Genomic DNA, 25,624 nt, shown 5'->3' with positions numbered 1-25,624 from the left:
TAGATGTGACAGCATAGTTATACTTCCTTGAAGAAAGAAACAGAATTTGCCCATTAGCTCATCACTCACCTTTTCAAAATATCAGAAAACCATTAAAGCAAAAAGGAAAGAACATTACCAGTTAGAGATTGGTTAGCCTCATTTTTTCAGTAGAATCACAATTCATGATCTCTTCAGATCAAGGTGGACAACATGTAAATACCATGTACCCACCTCATCTGTGCGATTGTAGTGTCAGCACAAATAGCTCCCTTGCTGTCTTGTGCACAGGAGGGCCATGCAGCAATGTTTGTAGCTCACAGCATGCCTGCTCTTCTTAGAGGCACACTAGTGCAGCAAAGCTGGTGGGAGACGAGGATGGACGCACAAGCTGAGCCCAACAACCAAAATGGTTCTGGGTGGGCTGCAGAACTGTGATATCCGACATCAAAAATTTTGAGGGTGACAATATGTTTCTATTTTAAGCCCCTTCGCAACTGCCAGTGCACCCTCTTTTTGCTGCCTGGCTAATAACAAGCAAGCTGCTGCTGATGGGATCATGAACCTCTTGCTGCTGACCCCAAACATCTTTCCTCACACTGGCCTCTGCCTTGAGATTTTCTACTTTCCGACACCCAAGAACTGCCTCCCCCACAGTCATGGAAGCGGGAATGGAGGCGTGTTGTGTAAGGGAATAATGGCACAGCACCAACGAATAAGCCCCATTGCATAATCGGACAATTGCAACCAGCAGCTCGGAGACTGGGACTGCACAGAGCTGGGATCAACATGTAACCTGTGCCCAGGGTAAAGGTAAAGAATGGTTTCATTGCCAACTCACTGGAAGGCGGTCACAAAATGGGAACGGACACAAGATGGGATGGAAATGTTAGGTGCATAGCTGGTCTAGCAGACAGTCTCCTGCCACTGCCAAGGAGCATGGAAGTATCCACATCCATCTTGGCAGACAGCTTCATGCAAAGATTGCCCTTTCCACAGTCTCAGCTTCATTTCCCTGCTGTGTTACAGATCCAGTCATTGCACTGTCATTGCATCTATTATAGCCTTTGTATGGACAGGTCACTTCCACCTCTGGCCCCTAGGTGATACACCTCCATGTGCTTCTATTCTAGCAGCACATGATGCGAGAAACAGCCAAGGATAAGAGCATGAAAAGCTATTCTACGAGTGGCAGTCACTACAAGAGGCAATTTCTCATCCCGTACCTTTAATATAAAAATATTGTAATAACGTGTTTCTGAGTACTACTATCTATATATCTCAGCTAAATACTTCATAATGTTATGAGGGTCTCTGCCTCCATTATCCTTTCAGGTAGTGAATTCCAGACTCCCACCACTCTCTGGGAGAGAAGGTTTTTCCCTCAGGCCTGCTTTAAATCTCTAGCTCCTTACTTAAATCTATGGCCGTGTCATTGATCCCTTCAACAAGGGGAAAAGTTTATTCCTATCTACTATCTATACCACTCAATTTTATACATCTCAATCATGTCCCCCCGCCGTAGTCTCGTCTGCTCCAAGGAAAATAACCCCAGTCTATACAATCTCTTTTCATAGCCAAAACTCTCCAGCCCATGCAACATTCTGGTAAATCTCCTCTGCATCCTTTCCAGTGCTATCACATCCCTCTTATAATGTGGATTCCAGAACCGCACACAATATCTAAACAACATATTATACAGTTCCGGCATTACCTCCCTGCTGTTAACCACTTTACCCACCTGTCTTATCACCTTAAGGGACAAGTATAGATGCACACCAAAGTCCCTCTGATCCTCAGTGCTTCCCAGGGTTCTGCCATCCTTCACGTATTCCCTTGTCTTGTTGTCCTGCCCAAGTGCATCACCTCACACTTATGTAGATTGAATTCCATTTTGCCACCAATCAACCTGACGAGCTTGTCTATATTCTATATCCTGTAATAATCTGTTTACCAGCTCACCAATTTTACAGCTGGCGAAATGCAGTTTTTGCATATTAGCATTTTTTCATACCATCACCTATAGAATCGATTCAATCTCTGCATGCCAACTTCATTTTACAACACCACCTGAAAAGCAAATCTTACAACACCAGTCTTCAGCCAGATGAATTTGAAATTATTATGTGAAATAACTTCTCACTAGACTCTGGAACTCAGGAACTCAAATTAACTAACATTGAGTTTTTTTTGTGGTCCTTGTACTCTCAACCTCCTTTGTTCCATGCCATCACCAGCCACCCCCCCCCCCGCCCCCGCTTTCCCTTTACTGTGTGAATGCGGAATGGGAGCCCCCGCTCCCCCTTTACTGTGTGAATGCAGAGTGGGAGGGTGAGAACACTCCTTTTGTGCATTTTGAATGGGTAACATAAACTAACCTTCTGATTTAATGCTAACTCAAGCTTGCTGTGGATTAGTAAAATTGGATTACATAAAAAAAACAAGCAGTTGGGAATATAAGCCAGTGCTTATTCTTTATAAACAATTCAAAACACCTCCTGTTTATGACCGGGTGGTTAGGAGAAAAATAGTGCTGAATGACCCCTCCTGTAGGTAAAATGTTAAATGATACCTTTTTAAAAGGGTGCGTAAGAGAAAAAGAAACCTGGAATCTTTGTGCAGAAATATTTGTAGGTGGCAGGACAGGGTAACAGCAATTAATAAATAAATTAGGATTGTACACAAAGGCCAGGCGATAATGCCAATCTGACATGAAACACTAGTTTAGAGAAAAATATCTACAGGAACATAGGGCAAAGAAAAGACAATTGGGACTCATTGGCCTGTTCCTCAAAAAAGCCAGCACAAACTCAATGGGTCAAAATGGCCTCCTTTTGTAATTCTATGACTTGCAATTTTATTTTTAAGATGAGCAATAGAATTGTTCCCAAACCTTGCAATCCCAATCCCCATCACCCGCCTCATCCCACTATAATTGCTTTCATCAAATAAGCCAATTAATAACATTTCACAAGCCCACTCATATACAACTTCAGAAATTAACTATTTATCTCATCAGATTAGCTGCCATATTTGCCAATGAAAACTGTAGTGACTACACTGATGGGGTGTGCCCTGTCAACTGTGGTGGGATATCAATTAGATTCATTAGTGAACCACTCAGAGGCAATTATCCCCTCAGGCTGCAATGGCTTACTACAGAGGTCCTTTGTTGATCATGTGGGAGGCCCAACGCAGGTCAGTTAAGAGCCTGGTTGCATTTATATCACATTGCTGTCATAAGTGGCCCAATGCTAGGTTACTGCCGGTTCTTCAACTGGTGGGAGGAGCCCCTCTCACTGGAACTAATTTGAACCAAAGCACAGGTACACAATCTGAAATCATCTAAAAAAGTTCCATGTGAAAGGCTGCTGGTTGAGCTGAATGTGTCGATTCAGGGTAAATGTTGGAAAATGATAAGGAATAACTGAAAATTCAAAAACATCAGTGTGTTAGAAGAATTATAATGGCATAGGGGAGTTGAATGGGTTGCTCCAGCAAGTGGCTTCATACTGAGTCCACTTACTGTATCTACTTTATCAATGACTTTGGTTGAGAAATTCAAAACAAAATGATCAAATTCACAGATGATACCAAACTGGTTTCAAAGTCCTCCTCACACAGGGCACTACAACTGAGCCTTCTACTGACATGACTGATTAATAAAGCTCTCAGTTAATATTGGCCACTGACACCAAAATCCCCAATCACACATACAAACATGTGAATAAGAAGTAGGCCTTTCAGCCCCTCAAGCCTGCTGTGCCATTCAATTTGATCTTAAGATATTGAGTTGGACAATCAGCCATAATCACAATGAATGGTGGAACAAGCTCGAAGGGCCAAATAGCCTCCTCCTATCTTCTATGTTTCTATGATCCGATTGTAACTTCAACCTTACATTCCTGTCCACCCTCAATAACTCTTCACCCTCTTGTTAATCAAGAATCTATCCAGCTCTGCCTTCAAAATAGTCAAAGATTCTGCTTCCACCATCTTTTCAGGAAGACGGTGCAGAACTCACGACACTCAGAAAAAATGTCTCATCTCTACCTTAAATGAACGACCCTTAATTTTTAAACAGCGATCCCTGATTCTAGATTACCTGACAAGAGGAAATACCCTCTCCACATCCAACTCGTCAATACCCCTCAGGATCTTAAAGGTTTCAATCAAGTTGCCTCTTAACTCTTCTAAATTCTAGTGGACCTTAACTTAACATCGCCAGCCTTTCTCATAAAACAACTGCCTATCTCTGGTTTTAGTGTATAACCTTTCCTGAACTGCTTCTAAAGCATTTACATCTTTCTTAAAATAAGGAGATCAGACTGTACACTGTACGCCAGATGTGGTCTCACCAATGTCCTGTATAAATCAAAAGCCATGACGTAGAGATGCTAGTGTTGGACTGGGGTGGGCACAGTAAGAAGTCTCACAACACCAGGTTAAAGTCCAACAGGTTTATTTGGTATCAAGAGCTTTCGTAGCACTGCTCCTTCATCAGGCGAATGGAGAGTTGGGCTCACAAACAGGGCATATCAGGACACAGGCTCAATTGCAAGATCATGGTTGGAATGCGAGTCTTCACAGGGAATCAAGTCTTTACAGGTACAAACAAACAATGCAAGGGGAGAGAGGGCTAAGCTCAAATTAAAGGAGGTGTGAATTGTTCCAAGCCAGGACAGTTAGTAAGATTTTGCAAGCCCAGGTCAAATGGTGGGGATTACATGAACCCAAGATCACGGTTGAGACTGTCCTCGTGTGTGCGGAACTTGCCTATCAGTTTCTGCTCTGCGATTCTGTATTGTCATGTGTCTTGGAGGCTGCCTTGGAGAGCGCCTTCCCGAAGATTGGTGGCTGAATGCAAGTGTTTCCTGACAGGAAAGGAACGCTTTTGCCTGGTGGTGTCCGTTCATCATAGCGTCTGCATGGTCTCGCCAATGTACCACGCCTCAGGATATCCTTTCCTGCAGTGTGTCAGGTAACAACATTGGTCGAGTCGCATGGAGTATGTACCATGTACTTGGTGGATGATGTTCTCACGTGATGATGGCCTCTGTGTCAATGATCTGACACTTCTTGCAGAGGTTGCTGTGGTGTCATGGTTGCTGTTCTCCTGAAACTTGGTAGTTTGCTGTGAACAATGGTCTGTTTAAGGTTGTGCGGTTGTTTGATTGCAAGTAGTGGGGTGTGGGGTTGGTCTTGGCAACATGTTTGTCTTCACTGATGACATCTTGAAGACTCCGAAGGTGATGTTGCAGCTTCTCTGCTCCAGGGAAGGACTGGATGACGAAGAGTACTCTGTTGGCTATGTCCCTTGTATTGTCTTCTGAGGAGGTTGATGCAGTTTTTCGCTGTGGCGCGTCGGAACTGTCAAATCGATGAGTCGTATGCCATATCCTGTTCTTACGAGGGCTTCACTCAATGGCTGTGATGTTCCTCCTCATCTGAGTGGATCCTATGTATACGGGATATGCCTCCCAATGATACACAAGGCCAACGTATCCGGCTGTACCATCATATCAGGCAATGGGTCCCTGTGTGAGAGCCACTCTGGCTACATCGAAGTCATCCTGAAACCCATCCTACAAGAAACCTCAGCTTCTGTCGCGACACTACAGACTTCTTACAGAAACTCAGCGCCCATGGAACAGTTGAACCAGGAACACTCCTTGCCACAATGGGTATCTTGGCATTCTTGGCCCCCACAATGATGGCATTGCTGCAACTGCCTCAGTGCTCAACACCAATAACTGCCAATCTCCAGATGCAATTCTACAACTCATCTGCTTCATCCTGGATCACGTCATCTTCACCTTCAACAATCAGTTCTTCATCTAGACACACGGAACAGCCATGGGAACCAAATTCACACCAAACTATGCCAACATCTTTATGCACAAGTTTGAACAAGAGCTCTTCACTGCACAAGACCTTCAACCGATGCTATACATTCAATACATTGATGACGTTTTCTTCCTTTGGACTCACGGTGAAGAATCACTGAAACAACTACATGACGACATCAGTAAGTTCCATCCCACCATCAGATTCTCCACAGACTACTCTCCAGAATTGGTTGCATTCTTGGACACACGCATCTCCATCAAGAATGGTCTCATCAGCACTTTACTGTACTGCAAGCCCACAGAAAACCTCACGACACTCCATTTCTCCAGCTTCCACTCTAAACACTTTAAAGAAGCCATCTCCTACTGACAAGGTCTCCATATACATATGATCTGCTCAGATGAGGGGGAATGCAACAGACACCTACAGATGGTGCAAAGACACCCTCGTAAGAACAGGATACGGCGCTTGATTCATCGATCGACAATTCCAAGGCACCACAGCGAAAAACCACACCGACTTCCGCAGAAGACAAACAAGAGGCACGGCCAACAGAGTACCCTTGTTGTCCAGTCCTTCCATGGAGTGGAAAACCTGCGACATCATCTTCAGGGCCTTCAACATGTCATTGGTGAAGACAACCATCTTACCAAGGCCATCCCCACATCCCACTACTTGCGTTCAAACAACTGCACAATCTTAAACAGGCCATTGTTTGCAGCAAACTACCCAGCCTTCAGGAGAACAGCCACCACGACACCACACAACCCTGCCATAGCAACCTCTACAAGACATGCCAGATCATTGACACAGATGCCATCATCATACTTGAGAATACCATCGACCAGGCATATGGTAGATACTCATGCGACCTGGTCAATGTTGTCTGCCTGAAACACTGCAGGAAAAGATGTCCCAAGACATGATACATTGGCAAAACCATGCAGATGCTATGACAACAGATGAAGGGAGACTACTCGACAATCACCAGGCAGGAGTGTTCTCTTCCTGTCAGGGAAGACTTCAAGAAGTCTCAAAGCACCAGGTTGGAGTCCAACAGGTTTATTTGGTAGCACAAGCCACAAGCTTTCAGAGCACTGCTCTTTCATCAGGTGAGTGAAGGAGCAGCGCTCTGAAAGCTTGCGGCTTGTGCAATCAAATAAACCTGTTGGACTTTAACCTGGTGTTGTGAGATTTCTTTGTGCTTACCCAAATCCAACGCCTGCATCTCCACATCAGGGAACACTTCAGCAGTCAAGGGCATTCAGCCTCCAATCTTTGAGTAAGTGTTCTTCAAGACACACGACAATGCAGAACCGCTGAGGAGAAACGGAAAGCCAAGTTCTGCACACAAGGTCAGCCTCAACAGGGATCTTGGGTTCATATCACACTAAGTGTAACCCCCCCCCCCCCCCCCCCCCCCCCCCCCCGCCGATTTGGCCTCGCTTGCAAAATCTTACTAACTGCCCTGGCTTGAGACAAATCACATCTCTTTAACCTCTGCTTAGCCCTCTCTCTCTCCTTGCATTGTCTGTACCTGTAAAGACTTGATTACCTGTTAAGATGTGCATTCTAACCATTATCTTGCAATTGAGTCTGTGTCTATATATGCCCTTTTTGTGAATCCAATTCTCCACTCACCTGAAGGAGAAGCACTCCGAAAACTCACGATACCAAATAAATCTGTTGGACTTTAACCTGGTGTTGTAAAACTTTTTACTGTATAACTGAAGTATAATCTCCTTACTTTTGTAATCAATTCGCCTCACAATAAGTAAGAACATTCAATTAGCTTTCCTAATTACTTTTCACACCTGTATACCTAGTGACTCGTGCACTAGGATACCCAGATCCCTCTGCACCTCAAGGCTCCACAATCTCTCACCATTTAGATATTAAACTTCCTTTTTCACATCCTGCCAAAATGGACAATTTCACATTTGTCTATATTATACTCCATTTGTCAGGTTTTTGCCTACTCACGACCTATCTCTGCCTCTTTGCAGCCTCCTTACATCCTCCTCAATTTCCTTTTCATCAAATCTTTCAGTCCAAGTCATCCATACAAATGGTACAATGTTGTGGCCCCCAGCACTGATCCTTATAGCTCACTAATTCTCACATTCTGCCTAGGTGAAATAGATCCATTTATATCAACTCCATTTCACGTTAGCTAGCCAATCCTCTATTCATGCCTATATGTTAGCCCCTGCACCATGAGCTTTCATTTTGCGCAATAATCTTTGCTGTGGTGCCTTATCAGATGCCTTCTAGAAATCAAAGCATGATGCATCCACTGGTTCCCTTTTATTCACAGCATTTGTGACTCCTTCAAAAGAACTCCAATAAACTGATTAAACATGATTTCCCTTTCACAAAACCATATTGATTCTGCCTGATTGCGAGTGCCCTGTTATAACATATTTAATAAAGGCTTCTAACATCTTTCCGATGACAGATGTTAGGTTAACCATGGTTAGGAAACCTCGGATGAATAGCGATCGCCACTGCTTGCTGAAGTCCATGTCTGAGGTATTCAAGTCAAGTGACACTGACCTATACAAGAAAGCCAGACACGATCTAAGGAGATCCATCAAAGATGCCAAAAGACAGTACCGGACCAAACTAGAGTCCCAGGCCAGCCACACCAACCTCCGCCGACTATGGCAAGGTCTGCAAGATATAACAGGCAAGACATAACAAGATGAAGGCGTGTAAAATCACTGGCTCCAACCCACCTGTCCCTGACGAGCTCAATGCATTCCATGCCTGTTTTGAGCAAGAAGCCAGCGAGAGCATGTCCTCCACTCTGAATGAACCTGTATCTGGGATCACCACTGAGATGTCAGAGTAGCTTTCTTGAAGGACAACCCATGGAAAGCGACTGGCCTGGATGGGGTACCCGGACGTGCACTCAGATTCTGCTGAGATACAGCTGGTGGAGGTATTCACAGACATCAACCTCTCTTTGCAACAATCTGAGGTCCCTATCTGCTTCAAGAAGACGACCATCATCCTGGTACCTAAGAAAAACCAAGCAGCGTGCCAAAATGACTATCTGGGGGCTCTGACATCCATCATTATGAAATGCTTCCAAAGGTTAGTCATGGCACGAATCAGTTCCAGCCTCCCAGACTACTTGGATCCATTACAGTTTGCCTACTGTCACAACAGGTCCACAGCAGACACCATTTCCCTGGCCCTGTACTCAACCCTGGAACACCTAGATAACAAGGACACCAATGTCAGACTCCTATTTATTGACTACAGCTCAGCCTTCAACACTATTATTCCATCTCCAAACTCCAGGGCCTGGGCTTCAGCACCTCCCTCTGCAGCTAGATCCTGAATTTCCTAACTCACAGACCACAATCAGTAGGGATAGGACCTCCTGCATGATCATCCTCAAAACCAATACCTCACAAGGCTGTGTTCTCAGCCCACCACAATACTCCTCATATACCTATGAACGTGTGGCCAAATTCCCCTCCAATTCGATTTTCAAGTTTGCACGTAGTGGGTCGGATCTCAAACAATGATGAGACAGAGTACAGGAATGAGATAGAGAATCTGGTGAACTGGTGCAGCAATAATCTCTCCCTCAATGTCAACAAAACAAAAGAGATTGTCATCAACTTCAGGAAGCATAAAGGAGAACATGCCTCTGTCTGCATCAACAGGGACGAAGTAGAAACGGTCGAGAGCTTCAAGTCTTTAGGTATCCAGATCACCAACGACTTGTCCTGGTTCCCCCCAGTGTTGACGCTATAGTTAAGAAAGCACACCAACACCTCTACTTTCTCAGAAGACTGAGGAAATTTGGCGTGTCAGCTATGACTGTCACCAACTTTTACAGATGCATCATAGAAAGCATTCTTTCTGGTTGGATCACAGCTTGGTATGGCTCCTGCTCTGCCCAAGAACGCAAGAAGCTACAAAAGGTTGTGAATGTAGCCCAATCCATCACGCAAACCAGCCTCCCATCCATTGCCTCTACACATCCCGTTGTCTCGGCAAACAGTCAGACAATTAAGGATCCCACACACCTTAGACATTTTCTCTTCCACCGAGAAAAAAAATACAAAAAAGTCTGAGGTCACACACCAACCGACTCAAAAACAACTTCTTCTCTGCTGCTGTCAGACTTTTGAATGGACTGACTTTGCATTAAGTTGATCTTTCTCTACATCCCAACTATGACTATAACACTACATTCTGCGCTCTCCTTTTCTTCTCAATGAATGGTATGTTTTGTCTGTATTGTGTGCAAGAAACAATACTTTTCACTGTATGTTAATACATGTGACAATAATAAATCAAATCAACGTTAACTGGCCTATAGTGTTCTGTCTCCCTTCTTGAATAAAGGAGTTACATTTTCTATCTTACAATCTAATGGAACGTTCCTTAAATATAAGGAATTTTGGAAAATTAAAACTGGTCCATCAATTATCTCACTAGCCACTTCTTTCACGTCCTTTGCCATCGGGACCAGCATATCTGTCAGCCCGCAGACCCAGCAAATTGCTCGATACTCCCTGGTAACTGTAATTCGCATCCATCCGCCCTCCCCAAGTTCCTCCCTCCCTTCCATTTCCGGAGTTATAGCTTTTTATAGTGAAACCAGATGCAAAACATCTGTTAATTCATCTGTCATTGCCCAACTCACCATTATTAATTTCCCAGATACTCAATCTATAGGACCAACGCTCACTTTGCCAATTCTTTTCTTAATTATATATAAAGGTGGACAATAGGACCTTTATATTACTGGCTAGCTTTCTCTCATACTTTAGTTTTTCCCTCCTAACCAATTTTTTGGCGATTCTTTGCTGTTCTTTACATTCTTTCCAATTTTCTGACCTCTACTGAACTTTATGCAAATATATGCTTTAGTGTAATGCTGTCTTTAACTTTTAGTTACACACAGATGATCAGCCCAGATTGTCTCTATTCTGTATATTTTGAAATATCCCTTTAAATGTGTGTCCCTTTGATTGATCTGTCCCTTAAGCACATTTACCACTTCACACAGGCTAGCTCCACTATCATGTCCTCACAGTTCCCCTTAAGTGTAAAATACTAGTCTTCATCTATATAGCATGCCTTTTGTTGGCTCCAGAACATTTTCTGAAAAAAAAATTTCAAAAATATTCTATGCACTCCTGATTTACGCTACTATTACCTATCTCATTTTTGCAATCTCAATGTAGATTAAAATCCTGCTTGATTACTGTTGTGCCTTACAACAAACTCCTATTTTCTCATCCTTTAGAGAAATCTTCGCATCCTCGCTGGCTACAGTGGAGGTCCCAGAGGATGAAGAATAGCCAATGTTGTTCCTTTGTTTAAGAAGGATAGCAAGAATAATACATCACAGAATCATACAGTGCAGAAAAGAGGCCCTTCGGCTCATCGAGTCTGCACCGACCATAATCCCACCCAAGCCCTACCCCCATATCCCTACATATTTTACCCACCAATCCCTCTAACCTACGCATCTCAGGACACTAAGGGGCAATTTTAGCATGACCAATCAACATAACCCACACATCTTTGGACTGTGGGAGGAAACCTATGCAGACATGAGGAGAACGTGCAAATTCCACACAGACAGTGACCCGAGTAGGGAATCGAACCCAGGTCCCTGGAGCTGAGAAGCAGCAGTGCTAACCACTGTGCTACTGTGCCACCCATAATCCAGGTAATTACAGGCCCCTATGCCTTACATCAGTGGTAGGGAAATTACTAGACGTATTAGTGAGAGGCAACATGGTTTTATGAAGGGGAAGTCATGTCTCACTAACTTGATCGAGTTTTTTGAGGAAGTGATGAGGGTAGAACAGTAGATGTTGTCTACATGGACTTCAGTAAGGCGTTTGCCAAGGTCCCTCATGGCAGATCGGTGCAGAAGGTGAAGTCGCATGGGATCAGAGGTAAACTGGTAAGGTGGATACAAAACTGGCCCGGTCAAAGACGACAGAGGATAAAGGGTGCGTTTCTGAATGGAGGGCTGTGACAAGTGGCATTCCTCAGGGATCCGTGCTGGGACCTTTGCCTGTAATATATACATATATATATAAATGATTTGGAGGAAAATGTAACCAGTTTGATTAGTTAGTTTGTGGACAACACAAAGATTGGTGGATTTGTGGATACTGATGAGTACCATCAGAGGATACAGAAAGATATAGATTGGTTGGAGACTTGGACGAAGAGATGGCCGGTGGAATTTAATCTGGACAAACGTGAGATAATGCATTTTGGAAGGTCTAATACAGATAGGAAATATACAGTAAATGGCAGAATCCTTAGGAGTATTAATCTGGGTGTACACAGGTCACTTAAAGTGGCAATGCGGGTGGAGAAGGTAGTCGAGAAGGCATACGGCATGCTTGCCTTCATGCGCCGGGCACTGAGTTTAAAAATTGGCAAGACATGTTGCATTTTTATAGAATCTTAGTTAGGCTGCACTTGGAATATAGTGTTCAATTCTGGTCACCACACAACCAGAAGGATGTGGCAGCTTTGGAAAGGGACACAAAAGATTTACCAGGATGTTGCCTGATATGGAGGGCATTAGCTGTAAGGAGAGGTCGGAGAAACTTGGTTTGTTCTCACTGGAACGACGGAGGTTGAGGGGCAACCTGTTAGAAGTCTACAAGATTATGAGAGGCATGGACAGAGTGGATAGTCAGAAACTTTTTCCCAGGATGGGAGAGCCAATTACTAGGGGGAACAGGTTTAAGGTGCGAGGGGCAAGGTTTAAAGGAGATGTACGAGGCAGATTTTTTTTTAAACACAGAAAGGAGTGGGTACCTGGAACTTATTGCCAGGGGAGGTAGTGGAAGCGAATATGGTAGTGACTTTTAAGGGGCATCTTGACAAATACATGATTAGGATGGGACTAGAGGGATATGGTCCCTGGAAGGGTAGGGGGTTATAGTTAAGTCAGGCAGCATGGTTGGTGCAGATTTGGATAGCCGAAGAGCCTGTTCCTGTGCTGTAATTTTCTTTGTTCTTTATACTCTGTCCTATAGTGTAGTTACAATTAGGGGGCCTATACATTACTCCTACAAGTGATTTCTTTTCAACCCAAGCTGCTTCCATAAGAACATAAGAAATAGGAGCAGGAGTAGGCCATCTAGCCCTTCAAGCCTGCCCCGCCATTCAATAAGATCATGGCTGATCTGAAGTGGATCAGTTCCACTTTCCTGCTTTCTCCCCATAACCCTTAATTCCCTTGTCTATCAAAAACCTATCTACCTGTGACTTAAATATATTTGGCGAGGTAGCCTCCACCACTTCAACGGGCAGAAAATTCCAGAGACTGACTACCCTATGCTGGTTTCCTGAATTTAAGTCTCCCTTCTCTAATATGCTAATACTGACATTAATTAAGAGTCACCCCTCTGCCTGTTCTTAACTTCCTGCCTTCCTAAATCTAACTTACCCCTCAATATACGGGGGGGTGGTGAGGCTGACTGTGTCAGTATCACTGGGGGGACTTGGGGGAGTCTGTGAACCCGAGTCCAATGTGAACATAAACTATGGTGCTGTTCAGTCTGTGTGGCACAATTTGTGCCAGTGTCTGGCATAAACAGTGGCTCTGTCAATGTGCTGTGATAAGGGGTACTTTGAGGGAGGGAACTACGTTTAATTGACTACTGAGCTTTTGGAGAAGACAGACTGGCTCTTCACCAGTGCACATGGCTACAGGCAGTCAATTAAACGTAGTTCCCTCCCTCAAAGTACCCCTTACCACAGCACATTGACAGAACCACTGTTTATGCCAGGCACTGGCACAAATTGTGCCACACAGACTGAACAGCACCATAGTTCACGTTCACATTGGACTCGGGTTCACAGACTCCCCCCCTCCCAAGTCCCCCCAGTGATATTAGCACAGTCAGCCTCACCCTCCCCTCCCCCCCCCTCAGTGATACTGACACAGTCAGCCTCACCCCTCAACTCCCCACCTCCTCCCCTCCGGGCACACAGTCCTCCACCCCAACCTGTATTGGTACCACAGTCCCGCTCTCCAACAGACTGACAGGAAGCCCACCCCTCCCCGCTCACCGGGCCCGGCCCCCTCCCGGAGCACCGGGCCCGGCCCCGGCCCCCTCCCGGAGCACCGGGCCCGGGCCCGGCCCCGGCCCCCTCCCGGAGCACCGGGCCCGCTTCCATCCCCTCCCCTCTCCCATCCGGCACGGAGGCACCCGCTCGCACGGGCCGCGTTTATCATTTAACACGGAATCAGCGGTATTTCGGGCTGCACCTGTCTGTCGGCGAGGGCCTGCAGGATGAACTGCCTCTCACAGTTGGACAGCGGAGTTTCTCTCATTTCAAACCCACAGCTCGAGACTTAACCCAAAACAGCAGCGCGGCGCCTCTCTGACATCATCACCCTGCGACCGGCTACCGCCAAACACGTGGGAGCGTTCAGAGCCAGAGAGGCAGCTGGAACTGAGACTGAGATAGGGGAGTGTGTGTGACAGGGGACTGAGTGAAACAGGGGACTGAGTGAGATAGATAGGAGACCGAGTGAGATAGATAGGGAACTGAGTGAGATAGATAGGAGACCGAGTGAGATAGATAGGGAACTGAGTGAGATAGATAGGGAACTGAGTGAGATAGATAGGGAACTGAGTGAGGTAGATAGGGAACCGAGTGAGGTAGATAGGGAACCGAGTGAGATAGATAGGGAACCGAGTGAGATAGATAGGGAACTGAGTGAGGTAGATAGGGAACTGAGTGAGGTAGATAGGGGACCGAGTGAGGTAGATAGGGAACTGAGTGAGATAGATAGGGGACCGAGTGAGGTAGATAGGGAACTGAGTGAGATAGATAGGGGACCGAGTGAGATAGATAGGGGACCGAGTGAGATAGATAGGGGACCGAGTGAGGTAGATAGGGAACTGAGTGAGATAGATAGGGGACCGAGTGAGATAGATAGGGGACCGAGTGAGATAGATAGGGAACTGAGTGTGACAGGGGACAGTATGATACACGGGACAGTGTGAAGTAGAGAACAATGAGACACGGGACAATGTGAAATAGGGGATAGTGTGAAATCAGGGACAGTGTGAGACGGGGGCAGTGTGAAATCGATAGGGGACAATATGAGACGGGGATAATGTGAGATAGGGGACAGTGTGTGATTGATAGACAGGGGACTGTGTGACAGATAAGAGGACTGTGTGTGACAGATAGGGGACGGTGTGAGATAGATAGGGGACGGTGTGAGACAGGGGATAGTGTGTGATTGACAGATAGGGGACTGTGAGACAGGGGACTGTGTGACGGGACTGTGTGTGACGGAGGACTGTGTGAGATAGAAAGAGGACTGTGTGAGATAGATAGAGGACTGTGAGATAGATAGATAGAGGACTGTGTGAGATAGATAGATAGATAGATAGGAACTTCTGCAACATCATTACAGGAGTTCCTCAGGGTAGTATCCCAGGCCTAACCATCTTCAGCTGCTTCATCAATGACCTTTTCCTTTTATCATATGGTCAGAAATGGAGATGTTCGCTTATGATTGCACAGAAGTGTGATGAAGTATTTTCTACTTGCCTGGATGGGTGCAGCTCCAACAACACTCAAGAGGCTCAATGCCATCCTGGACAAAGCAGCTGCTGGATTGACATTCCTTCCACAAACTTCACTTTCTCCATCACTGATGAACAGTGGCAGCATGTGTACCATCTACAAGATACATTGCAGGAAGTCACCAGATCTCCTCAGGTAGAACCTTCCAAACCCATGACCACTATCATCTAAAGGACCAGGGAAGCAAATACCTGGGAACACCACCACGTAGAAGTATATTCAAAAATATTTTTGGTCAGCATGGTGGCACAGTGGTTAACACTGCTGCCTCATACTGCCAGGGACTCGGTTTCCATTTCTGGCTTGGGTCACTGTCTGTGTGGAGTTTGCACATTCTTCCTGTGTCTGCGTGGGTGCTCTGGCTTCCTCGCACAGTCCAAGGATGTGTGAATTAGGTGGATTGGCCATGCTAACTTGCCCCTTAGTGTCAGGGGGACTAAATGCATGGGGTTATGGGGATAGGGCCTCGGTGGAATTGTGGTCGGTTCAGACTTGATGGGCCAAATATCTTCCTTCTGCGCTGTAGGATTCTATAATTCCACAGGCCCCACCCCATAGGCCCGGCCCCCAGTCCAGCCCCACGGCAGATCTGGTCCTGGTCCTGCCTCTCCCATAGGCCCAGCCAGGTCTGTCTCCGTTCCCTCAGGCCCTGTCCTGTTGTGAGAGCTTCTCCCAGCGAGGCCACACAGGCAATTGAACCCGAACGATAGCGTCCCAGGCTCGTTAATGACAATAAAATTACATGCAAATTGAATTTGCGTAATTTATTTAGCCCCTTGCTGGAAATGGATGGAACACTGAATGCGCTGGATATTTGATGCTGGTAAGATCACAAGAGGTGAGAAATCGGACGCAAACCTGATTTCTCAGCCCTCACATGATCTTACTGGCTCACCCCGCCATTGACATCCCCAGGAGTCCTATCTGACAATAAGTTTCACCCCTGAGTTTCCTGGGAATGATTATCATCATCAAGATACCTTGCTAAGAATTCTCTCTGTCACAACAGTCATGATAGTCAAGTTTTCCAGAGTTCCTTTGCAACTACCCAACCGATACCATCCAATTGCATGGGCTGGCCACTTCTAGAATATCACCCAGCTCTTTAGCATCTTTGCGATATTCACCACAGTTTTAGCCAGCTCGCACAATGCCTCCAAGGTCTTCTGTCTCCTTTACTAGAAAATTGACTCCGTCCTGGGAGTGTTTTGCATCTCCTCCTCACAGTACTTTCCTGTACCTCTTCATGTCGCTCTGTCTGCTTGTCCTTCACGTCTGTATCTGTGCTTTCACTCACCAGCTTCTTGGCTTGTGGCTCCGCTTTATGTTTGCAGCTGTCCTTTATGCCAGGCGACAAGGCGTCCTTATCTTAACTGTCTTCCTGTTGGTGCTGCTTCCAGCTCAAGGGTCACCAAGTCACGTGAACCAGTATTTTCAGTGATCCAAGAAAATTGCAATTTGAGTATTGGTGAAAAAAGGAATATTCTGTTGAAATCTTTCATCTTGACTCATGAGGGCAGACACAATCTACTAAATAGAACCCAAATCATTTACTCATGGTGCGAGCTTGACATCAAAATAGGACTCATTAAAGTTCTGCTGTGCGATTATGGCTATTTCAACCAGATTGCACATACTCATGGATGGGTCTAAGGCCAACACCTTCGAACCCGAAAAGTGCTCAGTCTCTCTCAAATTGCCTTGGAAGGGTAAGGTGTCTCAAAAATTGGAGCATGTAGTCATTTCATGATGCCACTATGCAGTAGCAACACAATTGGTATTTTCCACTTCAGGGCTGCCATGCCATCAAGACAAACTGACATTCTGCCTACCACATGAATAAGTAATATGGTCAATAAATTTTAGCGTTGGTACAATGCCAGGTACATAGACCATACATCCCAATGACTAATGGATCATATCAAACAGTACATCTCTTTGGCTGTTTGCAGTAGGTAAGTGTACTGGCTGTACTCAGCCTGTGCTGCAAAAATGATATCAAAGGTTAGATGTGATTCAGCATTGGACAGCATGTGAAGGACAACACTGATTATGCTACAAATTACACCAAAAACCAATTTAAGATAATCAGTTAGATTCACAGAGCCCGATTGTACTGTCAAGTTGCACCAGTTTTTTGGCGCAGAGATTTGGTAAAATCTGGCGTGAGACGAGTAGCACGATCCACGCTGGGTCCCCCTTTACCAAGGCCCGAAAATGGCCATGACGGTAATTTAAATGCATTTGCTCATGGTGCAAGTTGGGTCCAGTTGGGTACCCCAGTTGGTGAAGAGGTAGGTGCTCTCAGCTTCAGATTGGTGGGGGGGGGAGTGGGGGGCGCAGTGGGAAGGTGGATCTGATAGCTCTCTGCTTCAGATTGTGGGGGGTGAGGGTCCACTGCCATCTGTCTGAGATCAGTGAGAGGGAAGTGGGGAGTTCACTGCCACTCTTCCTGAAATCAGTGTGGGGGAAAGGGGGGTCTGCTGCCAGTCTGTCTGAGATCAGTGAGAGGGAATAAGGAGTCTGCTGCCACTGCCTGAGATCAGTGAGGAGGAATGGGGGGTTCGCTGCCACTTTGTCTGAGATCAGTGGGGGGAGAAGGGGGAGGGGCTCATGATGAGCCTGGGTGGCGGGAGGGGTTGGGGCGATAAGGGGGTCAGTAATGTTGTGGGAGTGGGGCAATGTTCCAGGGAGAGGCGTTATTCGCTCCGGGAGTGACATGGTAAGGAAGCCATATATCTATTTTTTTCTTCCACGCACGGTTGGAGGTGCCAATTGGAGGATTTGGGGCACATTAAGCCCTGCCCACAAGTTCCTGCAGCACAATTTGGAGTTGCTGCTATTTTTTCAGAGTGCATATGGCGCACCTGAGAACAGGTCTAAAAGTCAGATTTGAAACACGCACAGTTTCAAGTCCGCCCAGCAATTAAAATCAAAATGGTAAAATAGGGCCCACAATGTGGCTTATGCACTTATGCTTGCCCGAAGCTACATGTACATTCATACAAAGGGATTTGTCCTCTGCATGAAAAAGAAACAAGTACAGGCATTGTACCTTTTTAAAATTAAACAAGAGCACGAGGGACCATAATTCTCTGGTGCATTCTCCATAGCAATGTCTCAACCAATCAGAGTTGACTTGCCAAACAATCAGCATCCTTTTTTCATGCGTTATAATTTGTCACAAGTTAAAATTTGATATTCTTGCATCTGGCCTGATGATTGCAAAAGAAAAACTTTGACAGCACATTTCTTTTTTCAGCAATGCTTAAGTTCTGTACCACCAAACAAAAATTGCAATTGATTGTTGATGCAAGTTCTTAAAAGTCATTCTGAAACATTCTTAAAGAATAATTGTAAATCCCCTGGATATTTTGAAGAAATTACAGATTTTCCTTACTGTACTATTTCCGGTCAAAAATCATCACAACTCATACTAGCCAGAGCTGTTAGTGAACAGCTCACCAAAGCATGCTTCACCAAAACCTTCCCTTCCATTCCCATTGGAACAACAGTTCTATAATCCATCTCCACCCTCTTTTTAATGCCACCACCTACTTGTCATCTTTCAGGCTTTATGACTCTTGTCCCCATTTCACTGCAAAAAAAATTATCACTGTTGTCAAATTCAGAATAAAAAATAAATACATCAAGTAACTCAATTACATTTGTATCGAACATTTAACAGGAACTTTTCGGGTGGGATTTTACAGCCTCGCTCATCCTGAAACTGTAAAATCCTGCCCGAGGTCAATGAACCTGTCCAAAGTCTGCCTCTCACCTGCTCTGATTCCCGTGGCAGGCTGGGTACTAAAATTCTGGCCTCAGTTTTTGTCTTGTTTCTTTCTCCATCCCAGATACTTGTAATGCAACTATGAACACATTTGCCATGTGCAATAATAGGTATAATGGGATAATGTTATGATGACCAGAGCACTGCTTGTGTTTAACATTGGCCCATGTGCCTGGCCCAAAGTTTGGTAAAGCTGGAAGGGCTCTACATTTTCGCCAAAATGTTACTGGTGCCCTGGTTCTGGAAGTTCTGCCCCTCAACCATTGCCACTGGCAGGCTGGCGGAGGATGTTGAAAGGGGGGCACATTGAGGCTTGCACATCTGTGGTTCATGGAGGCAGCCACACATGCAAAGGTGCAGCTGCCTCCATACAGTTGAAATTTTCATAACTGGAATCGCCAGAACATGATATGTGGGCTTTAAACATTTGAGGAAATAATGTTGTGAAGCTGCCAGAGTTAGTTGTCGAGATAGGGTACTCTTTTGGAGAAGACCAGGTACACCTTTGAGAGAGGTAACGTGCCCTTTGAGATGAATAAGCTACCCTTTGAGAGGGGTCAGGTGCCTGCCCTTTGGGAGAAGAACAGCATCCTTTGGGAGAGATCAGGTGTCCTTTTGGTATAGGTTAGTTGCCCCTTCAGGAAAGAAAAGGTGCCATTTGGGATTGTTAAGAATAGACATGAATGTGTGTAAAGAAAGGATAAACTCAGTGGAATTGTCAAGCTGTCAAGTTATTTAATATCCCCAAGTCTTTCAATTTTTGAAAAAGAGACAGCCAGCTGTGGTGGCATGCAATCTCACTAGCTGTCAGTTGACATAAGCCTGAGAGTTATCATCATAGGATTAGTGCTGCATGACTGAGTCTACACCCTAGTGGGGGATTGTAACTTTACAGTTGATTGACTGTTCCAATTGGTTATAAAGTATTTGATGTGGGGCTATGAATATAAGTGTTTATTTTCATAAGGGATTAAGTGCTTGCAGGGGAAGTTATTTTTATAAGGCATTAAATATTTGAATTAATTTAAATATATTGAATGTTTTTTATGAATGAGTATATTTTTCAAATGGTGAAGTTTGCAATAGACATTGAGAACTTCATTTGATTATATCTCACCATGGCTCCTTAAGTTTGCACCTGGTAGATCTGGATAAACTGGCATGGAAGTTGTAAAGACAAAGGGTGTTGGGTAGGGGGGGGTTGGGTTGGCAGGGATTGGTTCAAATGTTGGCATAGGGACTATAATGGGTCGTGGAGATGAGTGGGGATCATGGGTTGGTATGAGTTGACATTAAGTTAGCATGGGGGTCATAAAGGGCCATGGGATGTGGACAGAGGGGCACAGGTTGGTACAGAGCATATGAGGGACTATGGGGGCTGTGTGGGATCGTAAGTAGCCATGAATGGGGAATGAGGAGTGTATGGAGTGATGGAGGATGGGGTGTGTGTGGGGGTGGGGGGATTATGGTGGGGGGGAAGCAGGGGGAACTGAGAGCTGTGTTTTGTTTCCTTTATTTTTATTGTAACTGGGACAAAGTCCCAGATCACGGAGGCGGCCTTTTAACCAGTTCCCCTCGGCAACCCCCGTAGTTGCCACCATACGGAAATCTTCAGCAAGTTTGCCCTTAAATAGCAGTTATCGCCATATCTTCATCACCTTGTGACAATGTTTTTAATCTGATTTGAGAGCTGAGAATTGAAAGCGTTTGTAGATTGTGTTCAGATATGAGATAGTGTGAAATCAATCTAAAAAATGAAAAATGGGCTTCTCCAGCATTATCACTTGCCATGGTTGCAACTGTCCCGCTGCCCGTGATGATCAGTATTTGGACCGGGGTGGGATGTGCTGATGGGTTTGGCCTAAACATCACAGCAACTTGCAGCCTTCAGTTATGTCTGACCTTATCCTGCAATAAAGAAGGAGTTTGCTGCAGAGAGTCTTATGAGGTGTTTTGACAAAGTGCCTGTCATGGTAGAATAGCTGATATATAGTGCAGGATTTTACGACCCCGCTTGGCTGAGGCTCATAAAATCCCACCCGAGGCCAACAGAGAATTAAATTCTGCGAGCCGTCCCTGCTCTGATTCTGCGGCGGGCAAGGCAGTAAAATTCCAGCCATAATGTATAAGATGTGGGATGCGGAGAAATTAGAACTGGAGTAGGAATGAGTATGAGGAGAAGGAGGTGCAGTGAACTGTGGCACAGTGACCATGGGAGAGGAAAAGGAAGCTGAGGGAGGGGTATTGTGAGTAGTGAAATAGTAGTGAAACCCGGGGGTGGGGGCAGGATTGGTGGTCCTAATGTACTCAGGGCACCCCATGATTGATGAACCATCCCTTCTTTCCCGCCCTTTCAAAGAAGCCTTTTCAAAAAAAGCCTTTGAGCTGCAACCTTATCACCTCATCTCACCCGACTTCTGGCGAGGCAAGTTGGTAAGATCAGGCCGGAGGCAAAAAAGTCAACTTTGCGCCTGATTTTTCACCTCCTCCAATCTTACCAGCACTGTTTAGCTGGCAAAATCCCTCATGCATGTCCTTAATGAGTCCTGGACACAATCGTTCAGGCTCACTTAGCTTTACCGCCTCACCAGCCAAGGTTCTCCTTGACAAGAATCATGAATGGTCCCAACTAACGAGGACCAGACGTGATGAACTCTCTGGGGTGGGGGGGCAATCAGAGGCCGTTGAAGCCTGCCAGGTGGTTGAGGCAGGGCCAGGCAATGCTAATTGGGCAGTGCCAGCCTGGCACTGTCTACCTGGCACCCTGGAAGTGTCCACCTGGCACCGTTACTGTGCCAGGGCAGTGCCAAGGGGTGGAGCCAGAGTGGGACAGAGCCATGATTGGGGGAGGTTATATTTGGGGATCTCCGCAGGACTGGGAGAGAAACACTGATGGAATGGGAGGGAAGAGAAGCTCTGCCGGGGGGAGGTGATCGGCAGGAGAAGTGGGGAACTCTGCCAGGGATTGATCGGAGAGGGAGGGAGGGAACGTTACATGGGGGAGGCAATCTGCAATTGGGGAGGGAAAGTGGGTGATCTGCATGGGGTGTTCAAACTACGATCTGGCAGGATGGGAGGGAAATCTGCAGGGGGTTGTTGTCTGTGGGGGGTGGGAGGATTAACAGGAGACCTCCCAGTACATTGGGAGATCGGGGTACCTGCACAATGGTGCACTGAGAGCTCAACACCTGCTTCTCTGGTGAGCTGAGGCTCCCCCTGCTGGCAAGAATCACATCCTGGCTTTTATTTTAACACCAAGTCCCATAAGATTGCATTTTCAAACTTACCCAAAAAATGAGCCTGAAACTTTCCCATTTTCTCGCTCATGGCATTTAGAATCTTTTTCTTAAAATCCCATCCTCTGAATTCTTACCCGCCACATACTGCCCAACATCTTACAGCAGTGGATGTGGACTGAGGTCCTTAATTGCCACTCATTGAACACTGAAGGATCCTAATAGGCCTAAGGGCAGCAGTCTAGCCTGCGTTATGGCGAACATGTTCATGGAGGTGGGGGGGGGGTGGAGGTGGTTGGCGGAGAGCGTGGGAGGTAAGCTGGGGCTCCTGACAAATTTTGTCTGACCCATTCAACTCTTCCCCCCACCTCCACCTTGCCCCAGCCAGTGGAGGACTGTCAAATCCAGCCCTATATAAATAAAGTTCAGAGAGTCATAGAGGTTTAAAACATTGAAACAGGCCGTTCCTTGAATCTGGGTCATTAACTTTCCCAATACTACTACTTTAGTGAGAATGATCATTTCTAGGTCCTCACCTCCCATAGCCTTCTTGTCATCAATTTTTGTCATGTTATTTGTATCTTCCACTGTGAAAAAAAGAAATAAACAAAGAAATAACTGATTAATGTAAAAATGGCACGGCAGTTCTCATGGGGGATTTTAATGTACATATCAATTGGTCAAACCAGGTCCCTCAAGGCAGCCTTGAGGAGGAATTCAAAGAATGTATCTGCAATAGCTTCCTTGAACAGTGTGTAATAGAACCTATGAGGGAACAAGTTATCCTTGATCTGGTCCTGTGTAGTGAGACAGGAATAATTAATGATCTCACAGTTAGGGATGTCCTCGGAACAAGTGATCACAGTGTGGTTGAATTTAAAATACAGATGGAGCATGAGAAAGTAAAATCTAATACTAAAATCTAAGTTGCTGCTTTGCTTCCCACTAACCATTATATTTCTCCTCATCTCAGTCCTAAAAGCTTTATCCCTTGTCCTCAAACTATGGCCCCTAATCCTGGACTCCCCCACCATTGGGAACATTTTTATAAAGAAGAAAAAATAAAAGAAAAAAATGTAGACTTATCCAAGAGAAGAAGATGTTATAATGGAGAGATTACTTAGAATGCCTGGAACGGAAACAAGTATTCAGTCCTCGTGTTCCATGCTGGCGTTTAAACTCCACATGGGCTTCCTCCCACCTTACTTCATTTACCTCACAGCTTTTTCTTTGATTCCTTTCTATCTCATCTGTTTATCTTGCTGCCCTTTAGATGTATTTATGCCATTCACCTCAACTTTGCACATAGTAGCAGCTTCTATATATAAGGCAATTTCTCTTGAAGTCCCACTCGGATTTACTAGGTTAAATCTGGCAAAAAGTTTAACAGTTGATGAGGGGGAATAGGTGAAATGGAAAGCTGTGTGAGTAGAAGAAAAATTTTTAGATTTTTAACATACTTTTAATTGCATGTTAGCATTAATACCTTAACATTGCTGACAGCAGATGAGCATTATCACCATAATATTAGGGTTTATTTTGATTTGATTTAATATTGTCACACATTTTAACATACAGTGAAAAGTACTGTTTCTTGTGCTATACAGACAAAACATACCATTCATAGAGAAAAAAATAAGAGAGAGCAGAATGTAGTATTACAGTCATAGCTAGGGTGTAAAGAGTGATCAACTTAACGCAAGGTAAATCCATTCAAAAGTCTGACAGCAGCAGAGAAAAAGCTGTTCTTGAGTCGATTGGTACACGACCTCAGACTTTTGTATCTTTTTCCTGAAGGAAGAAGGTGGAAGAGAGAATGTCTGGGGTGTTTGGGGTCCTTAATTATCCTGGCTGCTTTGCCGGGGCAGCGGGAAGTGTAGACAGAGTCAATGGATGGGAAGCTGGTTTGCATGATGGATTGGGCTACATTCACGACTTTTTGTAGTTCCTTACAGTCTTGGGCAGAGCAGGCGCCATACCAAGCTGTGGTACAAGCAGAAAGAATGCTTTCTATCTGTGCATCTTAAAAGTTGGTGAGAGTTGTAGCTGACATGCCTAATTTCCTTAGTCTTCTGAGAAACTAGAGGCTTTGGTGGGCTTTTTTAACTATAGTGTCAGCATGGGGGGACCAGGATAGGTTGTTGGTGATCTGAACACCTAAAAACTTGAAGCTCTTAATCCTTTCTACTTCTTCCCCATTGATGTAGACAGGGGCATGTTGTCCTTTACGCTTGTTGAAGTTGATGATAATCTCCTTTGTTTTGTTGAAATTGAGGGAGAGATTATTGTTGCCGCACTAGTTCACCAGATTCTTTAATTCATTCCTGTACTCAGTCTTGTCATTGTTTCAGATCTGACCCACTATGGTGGTGTCGTCAGCAAACTCAAAAATCGAATTGGAGGGGGATTTGGCCACATAGTCATAGATGTAAAAGGAGTATAGTAGGGGACTGAGAACACAGTATTGTGGGGCACTGGTGTTGAGGATGATCGTGGAGGAGGTGTTGTTACCATTCCTTACTGATTGTGATCTGTGAGTTAGGAAGTTCAGAATCCAGTCGCAGAGGGAGGAACTGAAGCCCAGGCAATGGAGTTTGGAGATGAGTTTTATAGGAATAATGGTGTTGAAGGCTGAGCTATTATTAGGAGCCTGACATTGGTGTCCTTGTAATCTGGGTGTTCTAGGGTTGAGGGCAGGACCAGGGAAATGGCATCTGCTTTGGATTTGTTGTGGCGGTAGGCAAATTGTAGTGGATCCAGGCAGTCTGGGAGGCTGGAGTTGATTCGTGCCATGACTAACCTTTCAAAGCACTTCATAATAATGGATGTCAGAGCCACCGGCTGATTGTCATTAAGGCACGTTGCTTGGTTTTTCTTGGGTACTGGGATGATGGTCATCGTCTTGAAGCAGATAGGGACCTCAAATTGTTGTAAGGAGAGGTTGAAGATGTCTGTGAATAACATCGCCAGTTGGTCCACGCAGGATCTGAGTGCACGTCCGGGTACCCCATCCGGGCCCGTTGTTTTCTGTGGGTTGACCTTCAAGAAAGCTGCTTTGACATCTGCAGTGGTTACCCCAGATACAGGTTCATCCAGGGCTTCCAGGGTGGAGGGCATGCTCTCACTGACCTCTTGCTCAAAACAAGCATAG

The 25,624-nt window shown here is 45.3% G+C and overlaps 1 protein-coding gene across 2 annotated transcripts in view; it reads right to left on the bottom strand.

Moving 5' to 3' along the window:
* exosc9 (exosome component 9) overlaps nt 1–14,230 on the bottom strand; it is a 63,571-nt gene extending 49,341 nt beyond the window's left edge. Inside the window, exon 1 of one of the 2 annotated variants that reach the window (XM_080193505.1) lies at nt 14,108–14,230. In XM_080193505.1, coding sequence (XP_080049631.1) covers nt 14,108–14,173 — 66 coding nt within the window. In that variant the 5' untranslated portion in view covers nt 14,174–14,230. Of the gene's footprint in view, nt 1–8,385; nt 8,404–14,107 lie in introns of those variants that run through there. The other variant, XM_080193506.1, reaches the window with a different exon arrangement.
* Nucleotides 14,231–25,624: the final 11,394 nt, after the last annotated feature.

Source organism: Carcharhinus amblyrhynchos, chromosome 1, assembly GCF_965287045.1.
Source record: "Carcharhinus amblyrhynchos chromosome 1, sCarAmb.v2.hapA, whole genome shotgun sequence".
Lineage (NCBI taxonomy): Eukaryota > Metazoa > Chordata > Chondrichthyes > Carcharhiniformes > Carcharhinidae > Carcharhinus > Carcharhinus amblyrhynchos.
This window is presented reverse-complemented; position numbering and strand designations above follow the sequence as displayed.